The sequence below is a fragment of the Aplidium turbinatum genome, chromosome 4 (genome assembly GCF_918807975.1).
Source record: "Aplidium turbinatum chromosome 4, kaAplTurb1.1, whole genome shotgun sequence".
NCBI lineage: Eukaryota > Metazoa > Chordata > Ascidiacea > Aplousobranchia > Polyclinidae > Aplidium > Aplidium turbinatum.
In genome coordinates, this window is record NC_137475.1 from 4,992,124 (window position 1) to 5,011,746 (window position 19,623).

The following is a 19,623-nucleotide window of genomic DNA, read 5'->3' on the forward strand; positions in this document are numbered from 1 at the left end:
CCACGATTTCTCTCGCTCGCCGCGCTTTGGACCAGGACCATCTCCTCCATACAACATACAAGAGACCACCACCTATAAAGCAGCGGCTGAAATCAAGACGCCCCTTTGTGCCTGCCGCACAACAACTCCTTAAGAACGCAGAAGAACTTGGCTTTAAGTGCGGCACACTGGACGAACCACATGTGGAACACGGAATGGCAAAATCACACCTCCACGCTCCGTGACTTCATACCCGACGCCGATCCCCGTCCACCAGGGTCCAGGGATGTCCCTCGCAAGGCTTGCGTGGGTCAGGCTTAACCGCCTGCGAACTGGCGTCGGCCGCTTTCGTTCGGACATGCACAAGTGGGGCCTGGCTCCTTCATCAGAATGCGAGTGTGGTGCCACGGAACAGACCGCAGACCATGTCATCCACCAATGCCTAACCCACCGGCCTCCACACGGTGTGCATGGTCTGAGAATCCTGGACGACAAGACTGCTGAGTGGCTGAAGATTTCCTGCCCTCCAATCTAGCCTGGAAAGATCGCTCATACGCCATCATCATCACTGCTGAATAGATTAAGGCGCAGCAGCAGATTAACCTGCTCACCTTGTTGATAGGTAAACAATGCATTGCGTATTGCGACTTGATGTCTGTATCCTTCCCGACCTTCGCCAACCCAATTCGCCACCAATCTTTGCACACACGTATGCTGTTGGTTACCAAGTTCGTAGTTAGCTACAACTTTAGGAGAATGCGTCAACGCACCCCCATCTTCGTGGACACCTCTCCATTCAGCAACGCCTAGTTAAATTTAAAAACTAATTCACAGCTTGAAGTGTAGCTCTAATCTTTTCTCTTTTGGACCAAGATCAGTAGAATCGTTGACACGTTTGTAGTTGCTGGACTAATCTTTTTGGAACGGTTGACATAATTTACAAAATAAACACAAAATCATAATTTATGTATTCTGCTTTGACAGAATTGGCTACAATCACTTGAAACTGTCAATCTGTGATGTTTAGATTTAAATGGTGAATCACACAAACGTAAATTGAATTACGTCAAACAATGATACTGGCTGGCAATTATACTCAACACAATAATTCCGCTCCGCAATAGTAGGTTATGTTTTTGAAATGAGAGTTAACATCTACAAGCCAGTGAGTGAAACAAACATCAATATACGTAATAACATTGTAAATCATGCTTCACTGTTGGAAACAGCCATTTACTGGGCACAAAATTTTGCTTTTTGACATTGATGTTATGTATTTGTGGGCCGCAATTTCAAAAATGCAGTTTTTTTTTATCAATACGTACCTTTCTTGATTCTTATGTCATACAACCACAGAAAAACATCACATTATTGCTGGTAATGTTCTAGTGTTGTTTCAACATAAACACCGTTGACGGCATGAAACATTGAAAGCAATTCTTTAAAGCAAGAAAGAATCGACACAAAAATCAACTTGAACAGACAGTTTTAAAAATTCGTTACGTAGTGTAATTATAACCTGGTGCAGAAGGTAAGCTATATTGAAAAGTAGTAACCTCAGTAAAAGTGCTCAATTGTACATTTCATAAACACGAAGAGAACAGCTCCCACCTATCCAAACAACCAAAACAAATCTCTACGTTCACTTTTCCGGAAGGTTCCCGGATAAGGAAAGTGTGTCTCTTAAGAAATCGACCGGAAGTTTTGTGTCTTGGCACGACACTCAACGCTATTCTGATTGGCACAAACGTCGGCTTTCTTGCCTTCCCGTCTACTTGATTTAAATCTTCTTATTAAAAGTTCAACAAAGTCAATTTCGTAGCTTCATGTTTGCAATATGCCTTTGTGCCACAGCAGACTTCACGTTGCATTGAATTGCAATCAACAAAAATACAATTTTTTTACAAAGTTTGACAAAAAAAACATTGCATTGAACCATGAAGAAACCATAGAACTGACCGAGTTATCAACAGAATCAGAAAAATTTAACTCTAACAGTGGCTACATTTTCGTACATGCAGTCTATTCTCTTACAGGGGGGAACATATTGCGGTAATGTTTTTGCAGGCTGGTAACTCAGGGCAGCTGGTACATTCAGCTACAGAAAACAGTATAGCATATTTAAAGAACACTTATTTGAAAAGACAGTTGAAAAGTTACCAGTAAGCTGTTTTTCTTAACAAAGCCTTTGCAGTCGGTTAAGTGTAAAGCTAGTATACGGGTAGTTGAATTAACAAGTAACCATGAGCATGCAGTGAATATCCAGGCCTGATGCTAATAGCGCAAAGCACGTTATCATAACAAGATTTATTAAACTACTATCGGTGTCAATTGTCATTTCACTAAAGACAGAAGCTCTTCTATTGTCAGACGTAATAAAAGCATTTGCATCCCCTTGTTTAGGTATCCCTGTGGTAAACTATATTTGCTTCAAGTTATACTCCACAGTATGTGCTTTTAAAACTGTATCGAAGAGCGAGCTGCTTCGAGAATGCGCATTGTGGCAATGCACGAAACGTTAGTGCAGTAGAAAACAACCTTTGTTTTATAATTCTTCGGATGAACACTGCGGCCACTGTTAGAAAACTATTTACTTTCTCAACCACAAGTGATCTTACGTTTGCACACATAGAATCAGCGTTAGAATTTTGTTCTGACAAAACAACAGCAATCTTATGATGATTTAATGATATATGACGAGAGCGCGAGATGGCCACAGAACCCAGAAAGCAAAATGCGTCATTTTTACATTGATTGGCCGTCTGCACACGTCAAAATGACAGACTTTGCAGTCTGGAAATGGAATAGCAGATAAATACTATGAAATAAAATTGCTGAGTTTGTGCTACCAGGTCACAGGTCAGCCATAAATGCAGGACGTTTGCGCTGAAAAAACGTTAAAAAGCAGCAAAACAACACGGCATTAGTTTTATTTTATACTAACACAAGATTATAATAACAACATTAAATATTATTGACGGTTCAAGAAATTTTTGAACATCTTCTCACCACATGGGAGGACACGATGAGACAATCTATGCCACCCGATGGTTACTCTAGCCACGGTCGTGGTTCGTTGGTAACTCTTTCCAAGACAGTAGAATCCGTCATTTTTACATTGATTCAACGTCTGAGACGTTGAATTAATGTAAAAATGACGGATTTTGCAGGTTACCATGCAGACAGTTCCAGTGCCAACGCATTGACAAAGAGTAACTAAGAAGGTACACATAAACCAAGCACCCCTCTTGGCCTGGCTCAAAACAAGAAACTAGGCCCCTTTGCTGAACGTAACACAAATGTATAGTGCAAGCGACGCCAAATGGGCCTCTTTCAACTCACGTTGCTCCGACACTAAGTTCTACCCAGATAGAAAATCTGCAGATGTTAACTCAATGTAAAAAACGTCTGACTTGCTGTTTGGGAAGTTGCGTTATTGCGTATAGAAAGTAAGTTTGTGCCAGAGGCAGTTTGCGCCAGAGGCACCATAATTCCCGAAGCTTGCTTCCTTGATCTTGGAGGGAACGTGATTCATTGAAGGATTTTGATAAAGTCGTTGGCTAGCATTTCAGAGAGCGTTTGGGGTACTTGTTACAATACAAAAGTCAAATTGCTGTGACTTTCTGCGCTATCAATCGCACAAGGATTGTACTTTTCGGCAAAAATTGGCAACGAACAGACAGAAGGATTATTATGAAGCAATTTTTGAACAGTCTGTACAATGCAAATACCACTTCACATCCACATTACAAAAATACAGACAACTTTCAAGTGAAAATACAGATAGTTTTTTAATCTGTGAAAAAAAAATGAATTGGTGATAACAACATGAATTTCAAGATAGAGTGAGCTTCTTTGGGACAGGTAGAGCGCGTCACACAAAGATTCCCTATTTTTATAGACTTCTGAAAAGTTATGTTTAGAGTGGTCTGGGCATGACACTCATCCTCCTTTCAGCATGAGCAGTTGCCATCTTTGGGAGGTTGGTCGTTGTTGAGCGTCTGACTGCGCTGCGCTGTAGGCTTATGCTGCACTCCAGACTCGGCGGCGTTTAAATCCAAGCTGAAAAACAAAGTTGGTTGTGACGCAACCAGCAACGTTTGCAGACGTTGAATCAATGCAAAAAAGTAGTTTTTTGTTGGTTAAACATGTCTTAGAAAACGCCTGAAATTTTGAAGTGATCTTGCTTTTAATCAGTTATTAGAATTATTCTCAAGCATTCATGCCGACGAGATTAACCTCGAGATAGACCCGATGTGTACCTCAAATCTTAACAGCCCAATTTGAACTTTTACAATTATCATCACTAGGCCTATTTTGTGCAATATAAACCACAATAATTTAAGCTTAACAGAGCAATGAAGTGTTGAATACCGCAGCACCATGTTCACATTTTAAAAAGGTTAGTTTACTCTAAGTCTAGTACCATTTATTTAACCACGCGGCTCACTGTAGTGTGGTAAAGCCAATTGCTTTTTTACAAAAAAAAAATTTGACATCAAGGGATAGTTTGCTCTCTTAGCTGTAATGCTACAGCATAGCCGTACGAGCCAGGGGGGCAGGGGGGGCAGCCGCCCCCCCTGTTGTTTCAAAACGTCGCGAATCCGGGCAAAATCTTAAAATTATTAGGGCAAAAATTGCTATATAAAAAGCTACAAAGTTGCATGAATTAAGAAAAACTATAAATTAATATATTTTACCTATCAAACTAAGTACAGCCTCTTATTTGCACAAAAAATGTGCCGCAAAATTTTCATTTGGCACACCCGTATTGATGTATTGTATTGCATGGTGATCAAACTATAGTACGAAATAGGAATTTATATGCAAATATAAATTCCTATAAAAATAGGAATTTATATGCATTTAACCAACTGCATCATGCCAATTTGGGCAGCCACCAAAATATGTCTCTAATACTTTTGTGAAACTGCCCACATCAAAACACAAAATTTGCTATAAAGCTAATTTTATTAATTTTCACAAATGCATCGTGTTGATTTGAGCAGCTAAAAACATGAAATTATTTGATGAAACTGTCTGTTTATGTTCTGTTTATGCAACTGCCCAAATTAGCGTGAGGCAGTTTCCCCAAAATGAACAAGTTCATTAATTTTTCCCATTTACATAACTGTATCGTTTAGATTTGGGCAACAAAAATATGAAATTATCTCATCATAGTCTAGGCCTATTTATAAAACTGCCCAAATTGGCATGATGCAGTTGCCTCGGCATCAAAATTTACAAAGTCTTTAATTTTTTTCATAATAGCCTATCCAGTGGCGTACGCAGGGGGGGGGGGGGGGCATTGGGCCATGCCCCCCCCCCCCCCCCTTCAAGTTTTTTTGTAGTTAACGACGTAGATTAAGGCATTTAATATGTTTTGCATTGCTCTGTCAAAGCAATTACTGTACGGTAACAATGTTGTTTTATAGCCTAAGCCAATACGAAATACAATGGGGGGGGGGGTTACAACTCCATTTTGGCACGCGTGTGACGTTACGATATTGAGAATGATGCTTTCAGTCTAAAAAAAAACTTGCCTAATTTTAAACAAAACTGCATTAAAAGAGCGAGTTTTGCCAATATCAAACATCTCAGCCAGGAATTAACAAGAAAACATAGAGACTTAGCTTTATTTCCGAAAAATGCCAAAGAAAACATGATCTTATCCTTTTGCTATGCCACCTGACAGCGCCATTTTACAGGAATATTCATACCCACATTTTTGTTGAAAATACTCTCAGAATGCACCAAATTCAAAGTAATTTTTCAAAATTTTCTGGGGGAGGCCCCCCACACCCCCCGCTGCTGGGTATCGTAATAAGCAAAACACGCCCTCAAACCCCCCCTTTCAAAATTACTGGCTACGCCACTGCTGGTGATCTTGTTATGTTGCTTTTTCACTGTTATCATGCACGGCATACATTATATTTGGGCAATTTCTATAAAAGCGTGCACATCATCATCATCATAATCCATCGTCGGTTTGTTCCCCACTAGTGGGGGTGGCCGATTTTGCTGCATTTAAATAATATTTTGGAGCATAGATTTTCCAGCCGGATGCCCTTCCTGACGCTAACCACAGTTATTGGCGGTGGGCCTAGCCTTTACTTAAAAAGTATTTCCTGCAAGGCAGCAGGATTTCTAACAAGTTTTAGCCACATTTGGGCAAATTACTTTCTGCCCCCCCAAAATGGTTTGGTCTCGTACGGCTATGTGCTACAGTATATACACACTACACAGTACACTATAACCTCAGTAGCTCATAAAAACTTAGGTCTTACAGTTTGAAAAAAAAAAATGAAATCAACAACCACGGGCGAGAGAAGTTGATTGATAATAATCCGAAGTTCTTTTAATAAATAAACAATCAGACTCTGTTCTCACCAGCAAAGAACAAGCCTCAATCACTAAGTTTCGAATAATGCCATCAATAATTAACTAACTTGAACAGGCATTTAATACGTACAACGACCCACTTCACAACTACCAAAGCAGGTTCAATAAAATTGTGCTTTAGTTGTGCTGTGAATTCAATTGCTCGTAATGCAATATTCAAAGCGAGAGTTGGACGTTTTAGAAATTTGTTTGGCAACGTTAACATGAACGTGAAAACCATGTACCACGAAGGATAGATGGATTGCGTCACTTGCGTGAATATCTATTTTCACACATGATGACTTTGAAACTCTTCATTAGCAAAATCTATTTCTACTCCGGTGAAGCAGTTCTATTAGTGGCCTATTGAACATTTACCATATGAGCGAGGAGGCACTGCAGTTAGGAAGAATGAACTTCAAAATAACCTCCTCTGAAACACCCCACGTCTCAAAAACAGCATGCCAAGAGAAAACGGGTCTGCACTCTGATGTCATGGCCTTTAACACTACAAGCCATGTTTTTGGCCCTAGGGATTGTAGATCATAGGGATGCGAAACTACATCCGCTTTTAACTTATCCGCAACACTAGAAGGGTTACGTTTTTTCTAATTTACAAAATAATGTATTTTTATGGGTTATATAAGAAGAGTGAAGTTAGTTTTACAGTAATTTAAGGTTTTTAGTTGAAAGCAAGCCAGCAGCAAAGCGTAAAAAAATGTCAAATTGACAATTGACCCTTATAATGTTGGCGGAACAACGGAGTTGCGCGTCCAGTAAAGTACTGTCTCTATTTTGGCCCAAGTGCCGTTTTTACGGATGATATACGTACAATACTAGGAATGGACATTTATCGGTTCTTAAATAACCCAGCAAATTCGTACCTTCCATCTTGAATGTTTTGATAAATCTTTTTTGCAGTTTCCAAAAACACATCTTCAACATTGTCGCCGCTGTAAAAGCATTTTTTCCGCATAAAAACAGATAATGTTTTATTTATGAAAAACTGAACATTTTAGTCCTTTGATTGAAAAAAGACCAATTCAACAATTAACACTTCCATCTTTTTATGTCCAGCATACTATTGTATGTTGTTAGATCACAATACATGGTGGTTCCACATAATGAGTATGCTAATGCTAAAGTACCATTGCTGATGAACTACAGTTATTTCATAGTTATATTATTATTAAGTTGTTGATTCGACGAGAAAAAAAATGCAGAAAGCCAGAAACTGAACTTATGGTTTAACAAATGTATCCAAAGCGACATAGAACTTATTGACTTTATTTTCACTGTTAAAATGCAGTTATTCAATAAACCAAAGCCATAAAAAAGTGAACCATGTGAAACGGCTGAAAAACTGTTTCTCACGTTTTGGCGCTTGCTTCGAGAAAGAGTAATCCATTTTCGTCGGCAAATTGTTTCGCTTCCTCGTATGTGACGTCACGTTGGGCCTCTAAATCTCCCTTGTTCCCGATCAAGAATATCACCTAGCCAAAGCAACCATTCAGTTGAAGACAATGTGTTTTTATGGCAACATGACAAAACAACACAAATGTAAAGCACGTTCTGCTACAAAGTATTGAGCTGTCGGCTGCATAGCCGAGAGGTGAGAGCCTTGGTACGATACTGGAAAGGCGCCGGTTCGATACCGCTCGAGAGCATGCGACTGTGTCTTTGGCAGGACACAAGAAGAAGAAGAAGTTCTTTTATTTTGCATCATCAGCACATGCGAAAAGGTAGACACCAAGATTGGCTTTCTTGCCTTTCCGTCCACTTAATCTAAATCTTCAAATACCAGGTGTAAGCCTGAATACGATAAAAAAAGCTTCTCTGTGCAACAGAGCAGTTTTCAAGTAATCTACAACAGACAGATTAAAAACTTTGCTTCAAAGATTCCCCTCCACAGACGCGGTCTCTATAAGTTGTCATCTCGTGAAGGTGGTAAGAAAATGCTGGACAAAAATTCAAAATAGATACGATTGGTAAAGTAACTCCAGATTAGTCATAGCACATGACTAGAGAATTGTGTTTCGAAAGCTCGTGATAAACCGCTATTACCACAGCATTATGCTGGAACAGATCGTTTGTATATATACAGTTGTGAAATAACTACACATCGTTGGTTTTCTGCAACTGTACAGCAATTCAATGGCGCAAAACTATGAACAGTAACACACTAACCAAAACACTACTGTAAGTTAGAATAAATACAACATAGGTGCATTGGTGCAACGCCGAAAACTTTTACATGATTTGCCAAATCTATTCACAAACAACAAGATGCAAATTGCACAACAGTTTCATTTCAAAATGAGCTTACTGTGTTTGGGTTGGTAAGATTCCTAGCGTCTGTTAGCCAGCTGCTGAGATGGTTGTAAGTGCTTCGTCGTGTGATGTCATAGACCATGAGCGCCCCTGCAGCTCCTCGGTAGTAGCTTCTTGTCACAGCTCTACAGAAGATGCCTTTTGTAAATGCGGTTGTAGAAACACTTTTAACTATACATATTAACTAACTACAATCGGAGTTATACGCATGTAGAGTAGCCTAACCAAATTTCACTACATTTAAGAAAAAATGTTTAAAAATACATAACCAACAAACACTGTTACAAATAATAACTGCTTTTCAAATAACTATACTAACACTAACTATAGTCAAATGCAAAAAACTTGTTACAGTAGAATTCGATTATGTCGACACCCCTGGAGCACGAAAAGGTTATAGACGAATCATGCTAATTTGTTACCCTGCTTCATTTCAATTTAAAAGCGTCAGAGAAGTTAAAGATGTACGCTAATGTTTATATGTATGTATTGTATGTATGCTAAGCTAAACAAAGACGATCAACATCTTGGTTTCAGGCACAGTGGCACACCCGTTTGAAAACATTGCAAACAAGACCATGAGCAATACAAGCAATTGTAGCCCCACACAAAAGTCTGCACTCTGCACTAATGCCGAGCAATATGGCGCTACCATGCCACACTGACTCCTTGTAAAAAAATGTTTTAAGACAGATTTATTCAATACGTGAAGTTGAATTTTAGTTAGCAAACGCTTCCTGTCTAACGTTGTTGCTTCAAAAAAAGCGGTTTAGCTTCCTGATTGCTGCAGGCATCTCTAATAAAAATGAAAACTGGAACGGAGTCCTTTTATAACGTATTGTGCCTAAAATTGAAAGTTTGGTTGCGTGCAGGAGCGCACAAAAAACCACCAACTAGGTCTTTATGAACGAACAAATCGCTCGAGAGATCATAAAAAGTATGAAAAATGACGTCTTATCAATATAGGGGAACAATTATAGAAAGACATAAAAAAAACTCAAACCAGACAAAAGTGTCGATGTAAACCAAGTAATTAACAATTCTACACCTGGTTTGTAGTCATAGGCCTCTATGCTTCCAAGTGTTACTCCAACAGAAAAAAAAAATTGCAAAATTTCCTGCGCATGTATGCATTTAAGTACTTTTTCCTGAAACCTATGCATTTGCAAGAACCATCAAAACTTTCCGCAAACCCCAGTGTTATAACCACACAAATTGTAAATAAGAAACGTTTCAAAGCTTGTACAATGGTGCACAAAATCATGGATTGTAACTAATTAGTATAAAGGTTTATGATTCAAATTTCATGAATCATCATTACTTTCATTAAAATACAAAAATCTGGTAGTAAATACAACATTATTGATATTATATTGTGGAGTAGCAAGTTGTTGACAATGATTTTAAAAATAAAAACTCAGAACGATACAAACAAGTTAAACTATGAAACAAACCTGAACCGCTCCTGTCCAGCAGTATCCCATATTTGCAACTTTATTTTTTGGCCTGAAACTTCAATAATTCTTGTTCCAAACTCCACACCAATCGTGTGTGGGCAATCAGCCATGACTGCATGTAAAAATCATTTTTAAAATAAGCTAAGCATAGTATTGCTGATGAAAGCTTCATCACTAAACAATAAAACATTTGGTTTTGAAATGAAAAGCAGGAAAACATGTTAACGATGATGATGTTTTACATTGGTAAAAACGACTGAATTGCTACCTGGGATGTAATTGGAGGCAACATAACAGACATCTGGAAGCAACAAAAGACTATATCGTTGAGTCAGCTGCTTTCATTTCGGCATGCCATTGGACAGTTACTTGCAGTTGCACTTGCGCATTGCCGAACCGACATCCGAACATCACACGCCCATATTATTTACAACCGTGGCCAACATTGCAGTTACTTTAGTTACAAAGAATCTATTAGAACAAACAAACTACACCAAGTTCGCCACGATAGCTCAGTTGGCTAACCACCTGACTTTATAAATGAAGAGACTACAAGATCACGCGGCGCTGGTTCGACTCTAGGACGTTGTGTGTGCTTGAGCAACACACTTCAAAGACAGCTCTCCGTTCAGTGGCACCTAATGGATGGAATCAGACAACAACACTTCAACAATCGGAAAATTTACTTCACTCTGTCAAACTAAGTGACCGGGCCTGCGGGCGTCAGTGGTTCAATGCCTCTGAAAGTATGCAAAACTCTCAAAATTAAGCTCTCTAAGAAGCTCCTCAGTCTGAGGATAACTTAGGTACCCTCAGTCAATCAAGTTCTATCTGAAAAATGTTTAATCGTAGACAAAGAAAACCTAACAACCACACGGCATTTAATATAATATAATAACTTGAAAATAAACTAAAATTTACAAACGTTTTCGACCATGCTCATGTTAGCCCTTAACAAGTAACCAACTGACTGATGTTCCACATAATAAATTGAATTTACACAACTGATCTACATATATACAAAATCGAAAAAAGAAACGGCAAGGCATGGGAGATGCAAAATCACAGGACGCTTAATTGCGCAAGGAAAAACACACATTAATGACGCAAAATTGCGCGAAGTGAAGATATTTAGCAGATAGGAGACACCTGCGGTGAACACCTGCCTATTGTAGGGAGGATTGCAGGATTTTATGAGCAAAGCCTCATGGATATTAGTATCAAATTCGGTGAAACATTTACGAACAATTCTAAAAGACTCCAGAGATGTATATTGTTTGAACAAGTTTGGCAATCGAGAATAATGATCTTTAATGACACTTTTTCTGTTGAGAGCAGTTAGATCCAAATGTTCCCTCACTCTCATGGCCAAATGTCGCATGGACACTGGACATGCCAATGTATATTGTATATACAGTTTGGGCTGTGCGAACAAATGTCTAATCTTCAATGAATCTTTTACTTGGCAATAACAATACACTTAAACGACAAATTTAGTGACTGGAAATGACATAAACGATGACGATGGTAGTGCCCAGGGTCTTTTTAAATGTATTTTTGGCCTAAAAATGCATACCTATGTAAGTATGTAGCCCACATTTAGCTTAATATTATATGAAATATGACAATACTTACACTTCTTTTCAGTAAACTGGTGAAGAAGACAGGATTTTCCCACACCCATATCACCTGTAATGCAAGAGATAATGATACAAAAAATATTGGTGCGTTTCTTTCATGACAGCGTAAAAAATTATGGCTTTTTTTTCAAGGTTGACACAATGACACATTAAACTGGATGACTATACACTGCAGTTTGAAAGCAGTAAAAAGCATATGTATCAAAGATAAAAATACAATTTAAAACAGACTACAAATAAAAAATTATATTTGAACAACAATTTGAATAAAGTTATTTGAATTAAACAGATTTGTTCAATTTCATTCCAAAATTTAGTTCCCTGATGTGCCACAGATTTGTCTATTTGAGGAAAAAATATACCATTCTAATTATATTCTCATGTGTTTTAGAAATTACGGTTTTACTTATTATCAAAAAATTACAAAATGATACTGTAACATGACAAACTGCAATACAAGCAAAACATAAGACATACAGAAAATGGCTAAAATCAAGAACAAATGAAGATTACAGATTATACTGCAAAAAGAGAAATGCCTGTACAAAAGTCATACGTAATGCAGTTAAAAATTATGAAAAAACTCTAGCAGCCAATATATCTTGTAATCCCAAAGGTTTCTGGAACTATATATGTAAAATCTAAAACAAGGTATCAAGAAGGTGTTGCAGACATCGACACTGCTTATGGAAGAACAGATTCTGATGATCTCAAAGCTGCTGAACTGAATAGTGCCTTTTGTGGTGTATTTGTAAATGAAGAGGACAATAGGAATGAAAGAGATTTTCCCTCATTCAGCACTAAATCACTCACTCATGAGATGGAAACAATCCATATAACTATTGAGCAAGTAAGAGCTGAACTCAAAGCACTTAATGTTAACAAAGCGATGGGACCTGACGCAGTGCATCCCAGACTGTTAAAGGAAGCTTGGTGTCAAATCACTTATCCCTTACAAAAAATATTTAATAAATCATTGAAAACAGGACAACTTCCAGATGAATGGAAACAAGCTAACGTAACAGCCATCTTCAAGGGGGGTGACAGGCATTGTCCATTAAATTACAGCCCAATTAGTCTCACTTCAGTAGTTGGTAAAATTCTGGAATCACTTGTGAGAAATCAAATTACACTGCACATGACAAAAAATGGATTTTTCTCTCAACACCAACATGGTTTCATGCTTGGTAGGTCATGTATGACTCAACAAGTTGAAGCACTAGACAACTGGACTGAAATTTTGGGCCAAGGTGGTAATGTAGATGTTGCTTTTATGGACATAAAGAAAGCATTTGACACTGTGCCTCATAAAAGGTTGTTGACAAAGCTTGAAGCATATGGCATAGAAAAGTTTGTACTGCAGTGGATAAAATCTTTTCTCACATCAAGAAAGCAAAGAGTTGTTGTGAATGGACACTACTCAGATTGGAGAAGTGTTAAAAGTGGTGTGCCGCAGGGAAGTGTATTGGGACCAACATTATTTGCATGTTATATAATATTAATGACATGACCGAAAGTGTAAAATGTAATATTAAGTTATTTGCAGACGACACAAAAATATATCAAAAAATAACGGACAGAAGTGACTGTTTAAAACTGCAGAATGATCTTGATGCACTGAATGAGTGGTCCAGAAAATGGAAATTGAAATTCCACCCAGAAAAGTCCTGTATTTTAAGAATGGGAAAAAACCCACCAACATTCAAGTATACCATGATTCAAGACTATACTGACAACTCAAGAAAGGAATTGACATTTGTGAGTGACTACAAGGACCTTGGTGTAGTTATTGATCAGGACTTATCATTCAAAAAACACATAGAAAAAATGGTTTCTAGAGCTAACAGTAAGGTAGGACTGATTCGACGTTCTATATCTAATTTTGATACCACAGTATTTGTCACTCTTTTTAATGCATTAATTCGTCCAATTTTGGAATACAATAATTTGATCTGGTTCCCAACATATAAGTACTCTGTAGCTGTAGTAGAAAATGTTCAAAGGCGTGCAACCAAATTGGTTCTTGGATTAAGGCATTTGTCATATTCTGAAAGATTAGAAAAAATAAACTTGCCTACTCTAGCATTCCGACGTCTTCGCCATGATATTATTCAAGTGTATAAATATTTAAATGGTTTTTATGATGTAAATTATACTGTATTATTTCAAATGAATCCAAATACCTATGATACAAGAGGCCATAACTTAAAATTGTATAAGCCACAAACTATGTCAAGGCTGAGAAGCAACTTTTTCACAATGCGTGTAGTAAATGCCTGGAATAATTTACCACCAACAGTCATAAGTGCACTTAGCTTGAATGCATTCAAGGCAAGGCTTGACAAGCACTGGAGCAGCGATCCATTGAAATTTACCTTGAAATCATCTTATGATGTTATGTATTAAGTGACAGTACTATTGTGTATGTATTTTTCATGTATATATCACCGTATTATTTTCTGGTCCCACTAATATGTCTTCTAAAAGTTTATATATGTTATCAGATGTTATTGACGGTTAGAGTTATTAGTTATTAAACTAGCTGTTAACCTAATTAACAGCAAATGCGTTATGTATATCAGAATGATGAAAAAGCACCTCGGTGCTTACAACATCAAATATTTATTATTATTATGACAAATATATTTTGATTGAAAACTGTATGTTTGAATTAGGCAATTGCATTACCATTAAAATTGAAATTAAAATTTAAACAAAATTTCTGAGGGTACAATTTACAATGCAGCTACAACAGGAGTTTAGCTACAAACAATGTGTCTGCGAAACAAATTATCTTCATAACTAACATAATTATCAAATCTATGGTGAAACAAGACATCTGAATCTTACCAATGATAATGTACTTGAATATGTAAGAATAGTTATAAGGGCCAGCTGCCATCTTTTCTTGCGTATATCAGCCTGTGACCTGCAACAGTAAAATTAAATTTAATAATGTATCAATCACAAGAAAACTTGATTCGGAGCAACAGCACTTTGCTTTTATAAAAAGAGAAACTACATATATATAAAAAATTGTGAAAATGAACACCACAACTATGAGGACATTTTTTTTAAACGCATCAACTTTTTCTCATTTTTTTTTCATATGCAGTTTTAATACGGTATAATGCTATTCAACCAATGTCTGTCTGTTTTTGATATAAAACAATTAGGCCTATATAGAATGTTGTCATACTTATACTGATTTAAAAAGATATTCATTTACAGTTAAAGCTTGCAAAACCTATATATACAATTTCACACAGTTTTGGTAGTCACATAACCAAATATATAAAATTTAGAGTGAGACATTCAGATAAACTGTTAAATTGTATAACAACATGACTAGTAAAAATTGACAAAACTATACAGTGCAATTCAAAAATAAATGCAAACTTAATTGTCAAACACAGTACTGTATATATATTACAATTAATACAATAGATCTTGAAAGAATTTAGCAAAATGCATACTCCATCCTCAAAATAAAAACGTATTATAATTTACATGCATAGGCCTATTGAGTATAGGCTAGCCTACCATCAATAAAGTAGGATTCTCTTTCTTCAGTCTGGCAGCTCGAAAAAGGTCAGAATTAAACACAACTTAGGATTGAATAAGTACAGTAAAATTTTAGTAAACAAGTAAACCTAGTTTCCACATTCATAACCTGGTACAGTATAAGCAAAAAAAACATTATATAATAAAAATATAAATCAAACTTTGGCAACCCTTGTGCACTCCATGATTTAGTTTTGCAGTAGGCATCACAGGGATTTTTATTGATGCTATATTTACTATTGTGATATAGCCTCTGAGGCTGTATTCCCCTGTGTACTCTGAAAGCAAGATGACCTGTGTTGTTATGTAGGCTCAATATTTTTCTTATTGTATATTCTTTTTGCACAACCATAGCGCCAAGTGTGAAACAAGTTGCTCATGTTATAATAAACGTATAAAGGTGGTAGTTAAAAAATGCAAAACTAAACTCTTAAATATTATAATACATCTAATAAAACTCTTTGAACTTTTTTTTTTAATTCTCTCGGGGTAGTGGGGAAATGGTGCCAATGAGTGAGAAAACGCTCATGACAAAATTTTAGATTCGTAAAAAATTGTCTTCAGCCTCCTCATGGGGCCCAAAAATCGAAAAATGAGGTCAAAAACGCATTTTTTTTCAAAAATATTTTTAGTTTGGGTAGATACAATATTGTTTAAATATATCTAATTAGCCTAAGAAAAAAAATTGGAGTCATTTGAACTATTCCTTCAGCTTCCTCACAGCTTCTAAAAATTTCCATTTTGCTGAAAATTTCGCATTTTTGTGGGTGGTTACATGATACATAATTGCGTTAGACATTTTGCCAGCTATAAAACGTCATTGTATTTCTCTTTATAGACCTGCCCTGAGCTGTTGCGTCATTTTTTAATGAAATTGAGTTAATTTAGTAGGAAAAAGTGACGTCTTTTATTTGAATTTACGTCACTGACGGAGTTTGTAGTTATGTAAAAACAAAAATGCGAAATTTTCAGCAAAATGAAAATTTTCAGAAGCTGTGAGGAAGCTGAAGGAATAGTTCAAATGACTCCAATTTTTTTTCTTAGGCTAATTAGATATATCTAAACAATATTGTATCTACCCAAACTAAAAATATTTTTGAAAAAAAATGCGTTTTTGACCCCATTTTTCGATTTTTGGGCCCCATGAGGAGGCTGAAGACAATTTTTTACGAATCTCAAATTTTGTCATGAGCGCTTTCTCACTCATTGGCACCATTTCTCCACTACCCTGAAAGAATTTTTAAAAAAAGTTCAAAAACGAGCCACCCTATTTTGCAGTCACCAAACTTACTCGTTGACAGTAAAAATAGAGTGCATAAAATCAGTCATTTTTGTAAATTTGGCTAGCAAATAACAAGAAAAGAAATTTGACTCAGTCACTAGGAGCAAACAGTTGTAGAGTAAACATCACAAGCAAGTTTGTTCAGCAAACATAGTCAACTCTTTTTGGCGAGTGAAAATTTAGAAAGAAAAATTCTAACAACTAAACTTGATTATTTATACTATTTCAACTGGAAGCAGCAAAAAATCACTATTAGTCATAAAGTTCTAATAAAAAAAATTAAAAAAACGCTCCTGGGCGGTGTCAAATCTTTAAAATCTGATACAGCTATGAGAGTTTTTAAACGTTTTAACATCTTATCTAACAAAAGAATGCAAAGTACCAAAATTAACGGTAAGAATTCTAATTTCAATGTTGTTAAATGTGGTGTCCCGCAGGGGTCAATCCTTGGTCCCTTGCTTTTTCTTCTTTATGTGAATGATCTTCCAAATGCATCTTCTTTTTCAACTACACTTTTTGCTGATGACTCAAACTTTCATATGTCAGATAAATGCCTGTCATCTCTCCAAAAAAATGTCAATAGAGAAATAGAAAAAATTGATGTGTGGATGAAATCCAATAAACTTTCATTAAATTATAGTAAAACTACTTAGGCCTATATGATCCTCTGCAACAAAAAAAGTGCAGCAGAAAATTTTAGTCTGTCCATCAGTGGCCGATTCATCGAAAGGAAGAAATGTATAAACTATCTAGGTGTAACTTTGGATGAGCGATTGACATGGGATAGTCATATTATTAATCTTAGAAAGCAGCTTGCAAAGGTCTGCGGCATAGCATTTAAGCTGAGATACATTGCCCCTTTAACAGTATTACGGGCTTTATATTATGCTTTGTTTCAATCCAAGATCCAATACTCGATTATAAATTGGGGAAGAGCAAACTCTACATTGCTTGCTCCACTACAAGTGTTACAAAACAAGTTCATTCGATCCTGCTTATTTTTGCCGAGGTCAACAAATACAACTGTTCTTTATCACCAATTTAATGTGCTCAGAATTGACGATATTATTAAATTAGAAACTGCAAAATTTATGTACAAATATGTGCACAAAATGCTGCCCAGGGCCTTTGCCGGCTGCTTTATTTTTGTAAATGAAATTCACCATCATAAAACCTGTCAGAACCAAAAAAATGATTTATATATAGGGTCATTCCACATCAAATCACCCAAAAAAAATGAATTTTTTAACACCACCATCTCCAATTTTCCTCAAATTTGGTTTGTGTGTGAGTTCTGGGTAAAAAAGCATGAATTTCAAATTTTATCAAAATCCGGCCAGTGGTTTTGGAGATATGGGCCTGTGAAATTTCGTATTTTGGGGGAAAATTGGGGTACCCGGCTTATTTCAAAATGCCATTTCTCAGCAACCACTGGGTGTATTTTAATGAAATTGGTGTCATTTTGCAGGAAATTGGTCAAGGATTTCATTTCTGTGGTTAATTTTCAAAAATAAGCATGTTTGGGGGTAATGACCTTTTGACCTTTGCTTTGACCTTGATTTTGACCCTGTGGATCACGTGATACAAAAAACTTGTCTACATGAAAAATATTTTTTGGCACTATCTCTATAACATATGAAAAAATGGGAGAGGTAATATTTCTATTTTAGCCATAGTTTTCACTCAAAGTTTGCATGTCTCATGATTTTTCAACAAATTTTTTTAAAATCACCTTCAAAAATAGTATTATGGTATGTACAAATGGAACGATATGCACATTGCATCATCAGAAAGAATGGGTCCAAAATGATGATGAGGGGTGTTTGTTTTTTTTGTAAAATAAGCTTATAACATTGGGAAATGATGGCAAATGGGGGAAGGGGTAAAATATCTCAAATTCTGATGATGTAATACATAAACGCTCCCAATTAATACTGCATAAAAATGAGTTAAATGACACAGTTTAGTCAAGACACAACAGACAAAATGTTAGGTTCTGAAAGTTTTCCATAGACAGCAATCACTGAGCTGACCAGTTTTTACACAACCTGTGAAGTTTAATTGTATCGTTTTTGGAAATATTGTAACGACATCTGCCAGATGCAATCATGGAAGGAGTTTCAATGATACAAACAATGTTATTAAATCGATCCAGCATTTATCAGCAGAGGTAGGCCAGTAGAAGATTCTGGCTGGACCATGAGGATGCATAAAGTTTACATGATAGTCTCCAAACTCATCAGGAATGTCTTTCACCAAACCTATCCACGGTTCATAATCATATACAGTATACAGTAGTCAGCACACATATGTCTGTTTTGCGATGTTGATAGGTTCATTCAATGCTTCAAGTGCAAGGTCTTCATCTCACTGACACTATTTCAGGCAGATTTTTTTGAGCACTGAGTTTGTACGCGAATAACTTTGTTTCAGAAATCGGAACAAATCTATGGAATTTTAGTGTTTCTTTTATTGTCTTTGCCAACGAGAATCTTTTTTTCAATTTTTCTTTGCAAGCTTCAAAATCCGGTCAGGCTTGACATTGAAAAATTGAATTCCTTGTATGTTGGGCCCTACTAGACCTACTAATTAAGCGATTAGTTTTTGTCAATTATTGCTATTGTTACATTCATGCAACGTCAAACAACGTTGATTCGCCGTTAAAGGAGCAAAAGTGTCCAGCCGCGCTGTTTGTCTCCACTCTGCTACTGGTAGCCCAGTGCTTTAAATCAAGTAAATTGCGCAAACCTGTGAGGAAGTTCATTTGCGGCAAAAGTCTGACAGCAATTTCCACTGCTTTTACATCGTTTTAACATCGCCAGATGTTAAATCGGTGTAAAAACTGTAGCATTGTTCTTCAAAGGAGTAATTTTTCTCCCAAACAACGTTATCAATTAACTCTGCTGCCAAAATGCTCTAAATTTGTCGTCTCAATCATCACAGTTGCGTTTGTTACGTCACTGATATTAAACTCGCAAGTTTCGTCCCG

At 36.6% G+C, this 19,623-nt stretch overlaps 1 protein-coding gene across 1 annotated transcript; it reads right to left on the reverse strand.

The window, feature by feature from the left end:
- Positions 1 to 930: 930 nt before the first annotated feature.
- On the reverse strand, positions 931 to 15,463 carry LOC145768210 (ras-related protein Rab-14). Its single transcript, XM_082579697.1, has 8 exons — positions 15,332 to 15,463; positions 14,639 to 14,717; positions 11,784 to 11,837; positions 10,146 to 10,260; positions 8,687 to 8,816; positions 7,735 to 7,853; positions 7,245 to 7,313; positions 931 to 4,041 (listed from the first exon to the last, which is right to left on the reverse strand). Exons 2-8 carry the CDS (start codon positions 14,688 to 14,690, stop codon positions 3,933 to 3,935), a joined length of 648 nt encoding a protein of 215 aa, XP_082435823.1. The 5' UTR covers positions 14,691 to 14,717; positions 15,332 to 15,463; the 3' UTR covers positions 931 to 3,932.
- Between the last annotated feature and the right edge of the window lie 4,160 nt (positions 15,464 to 19,623).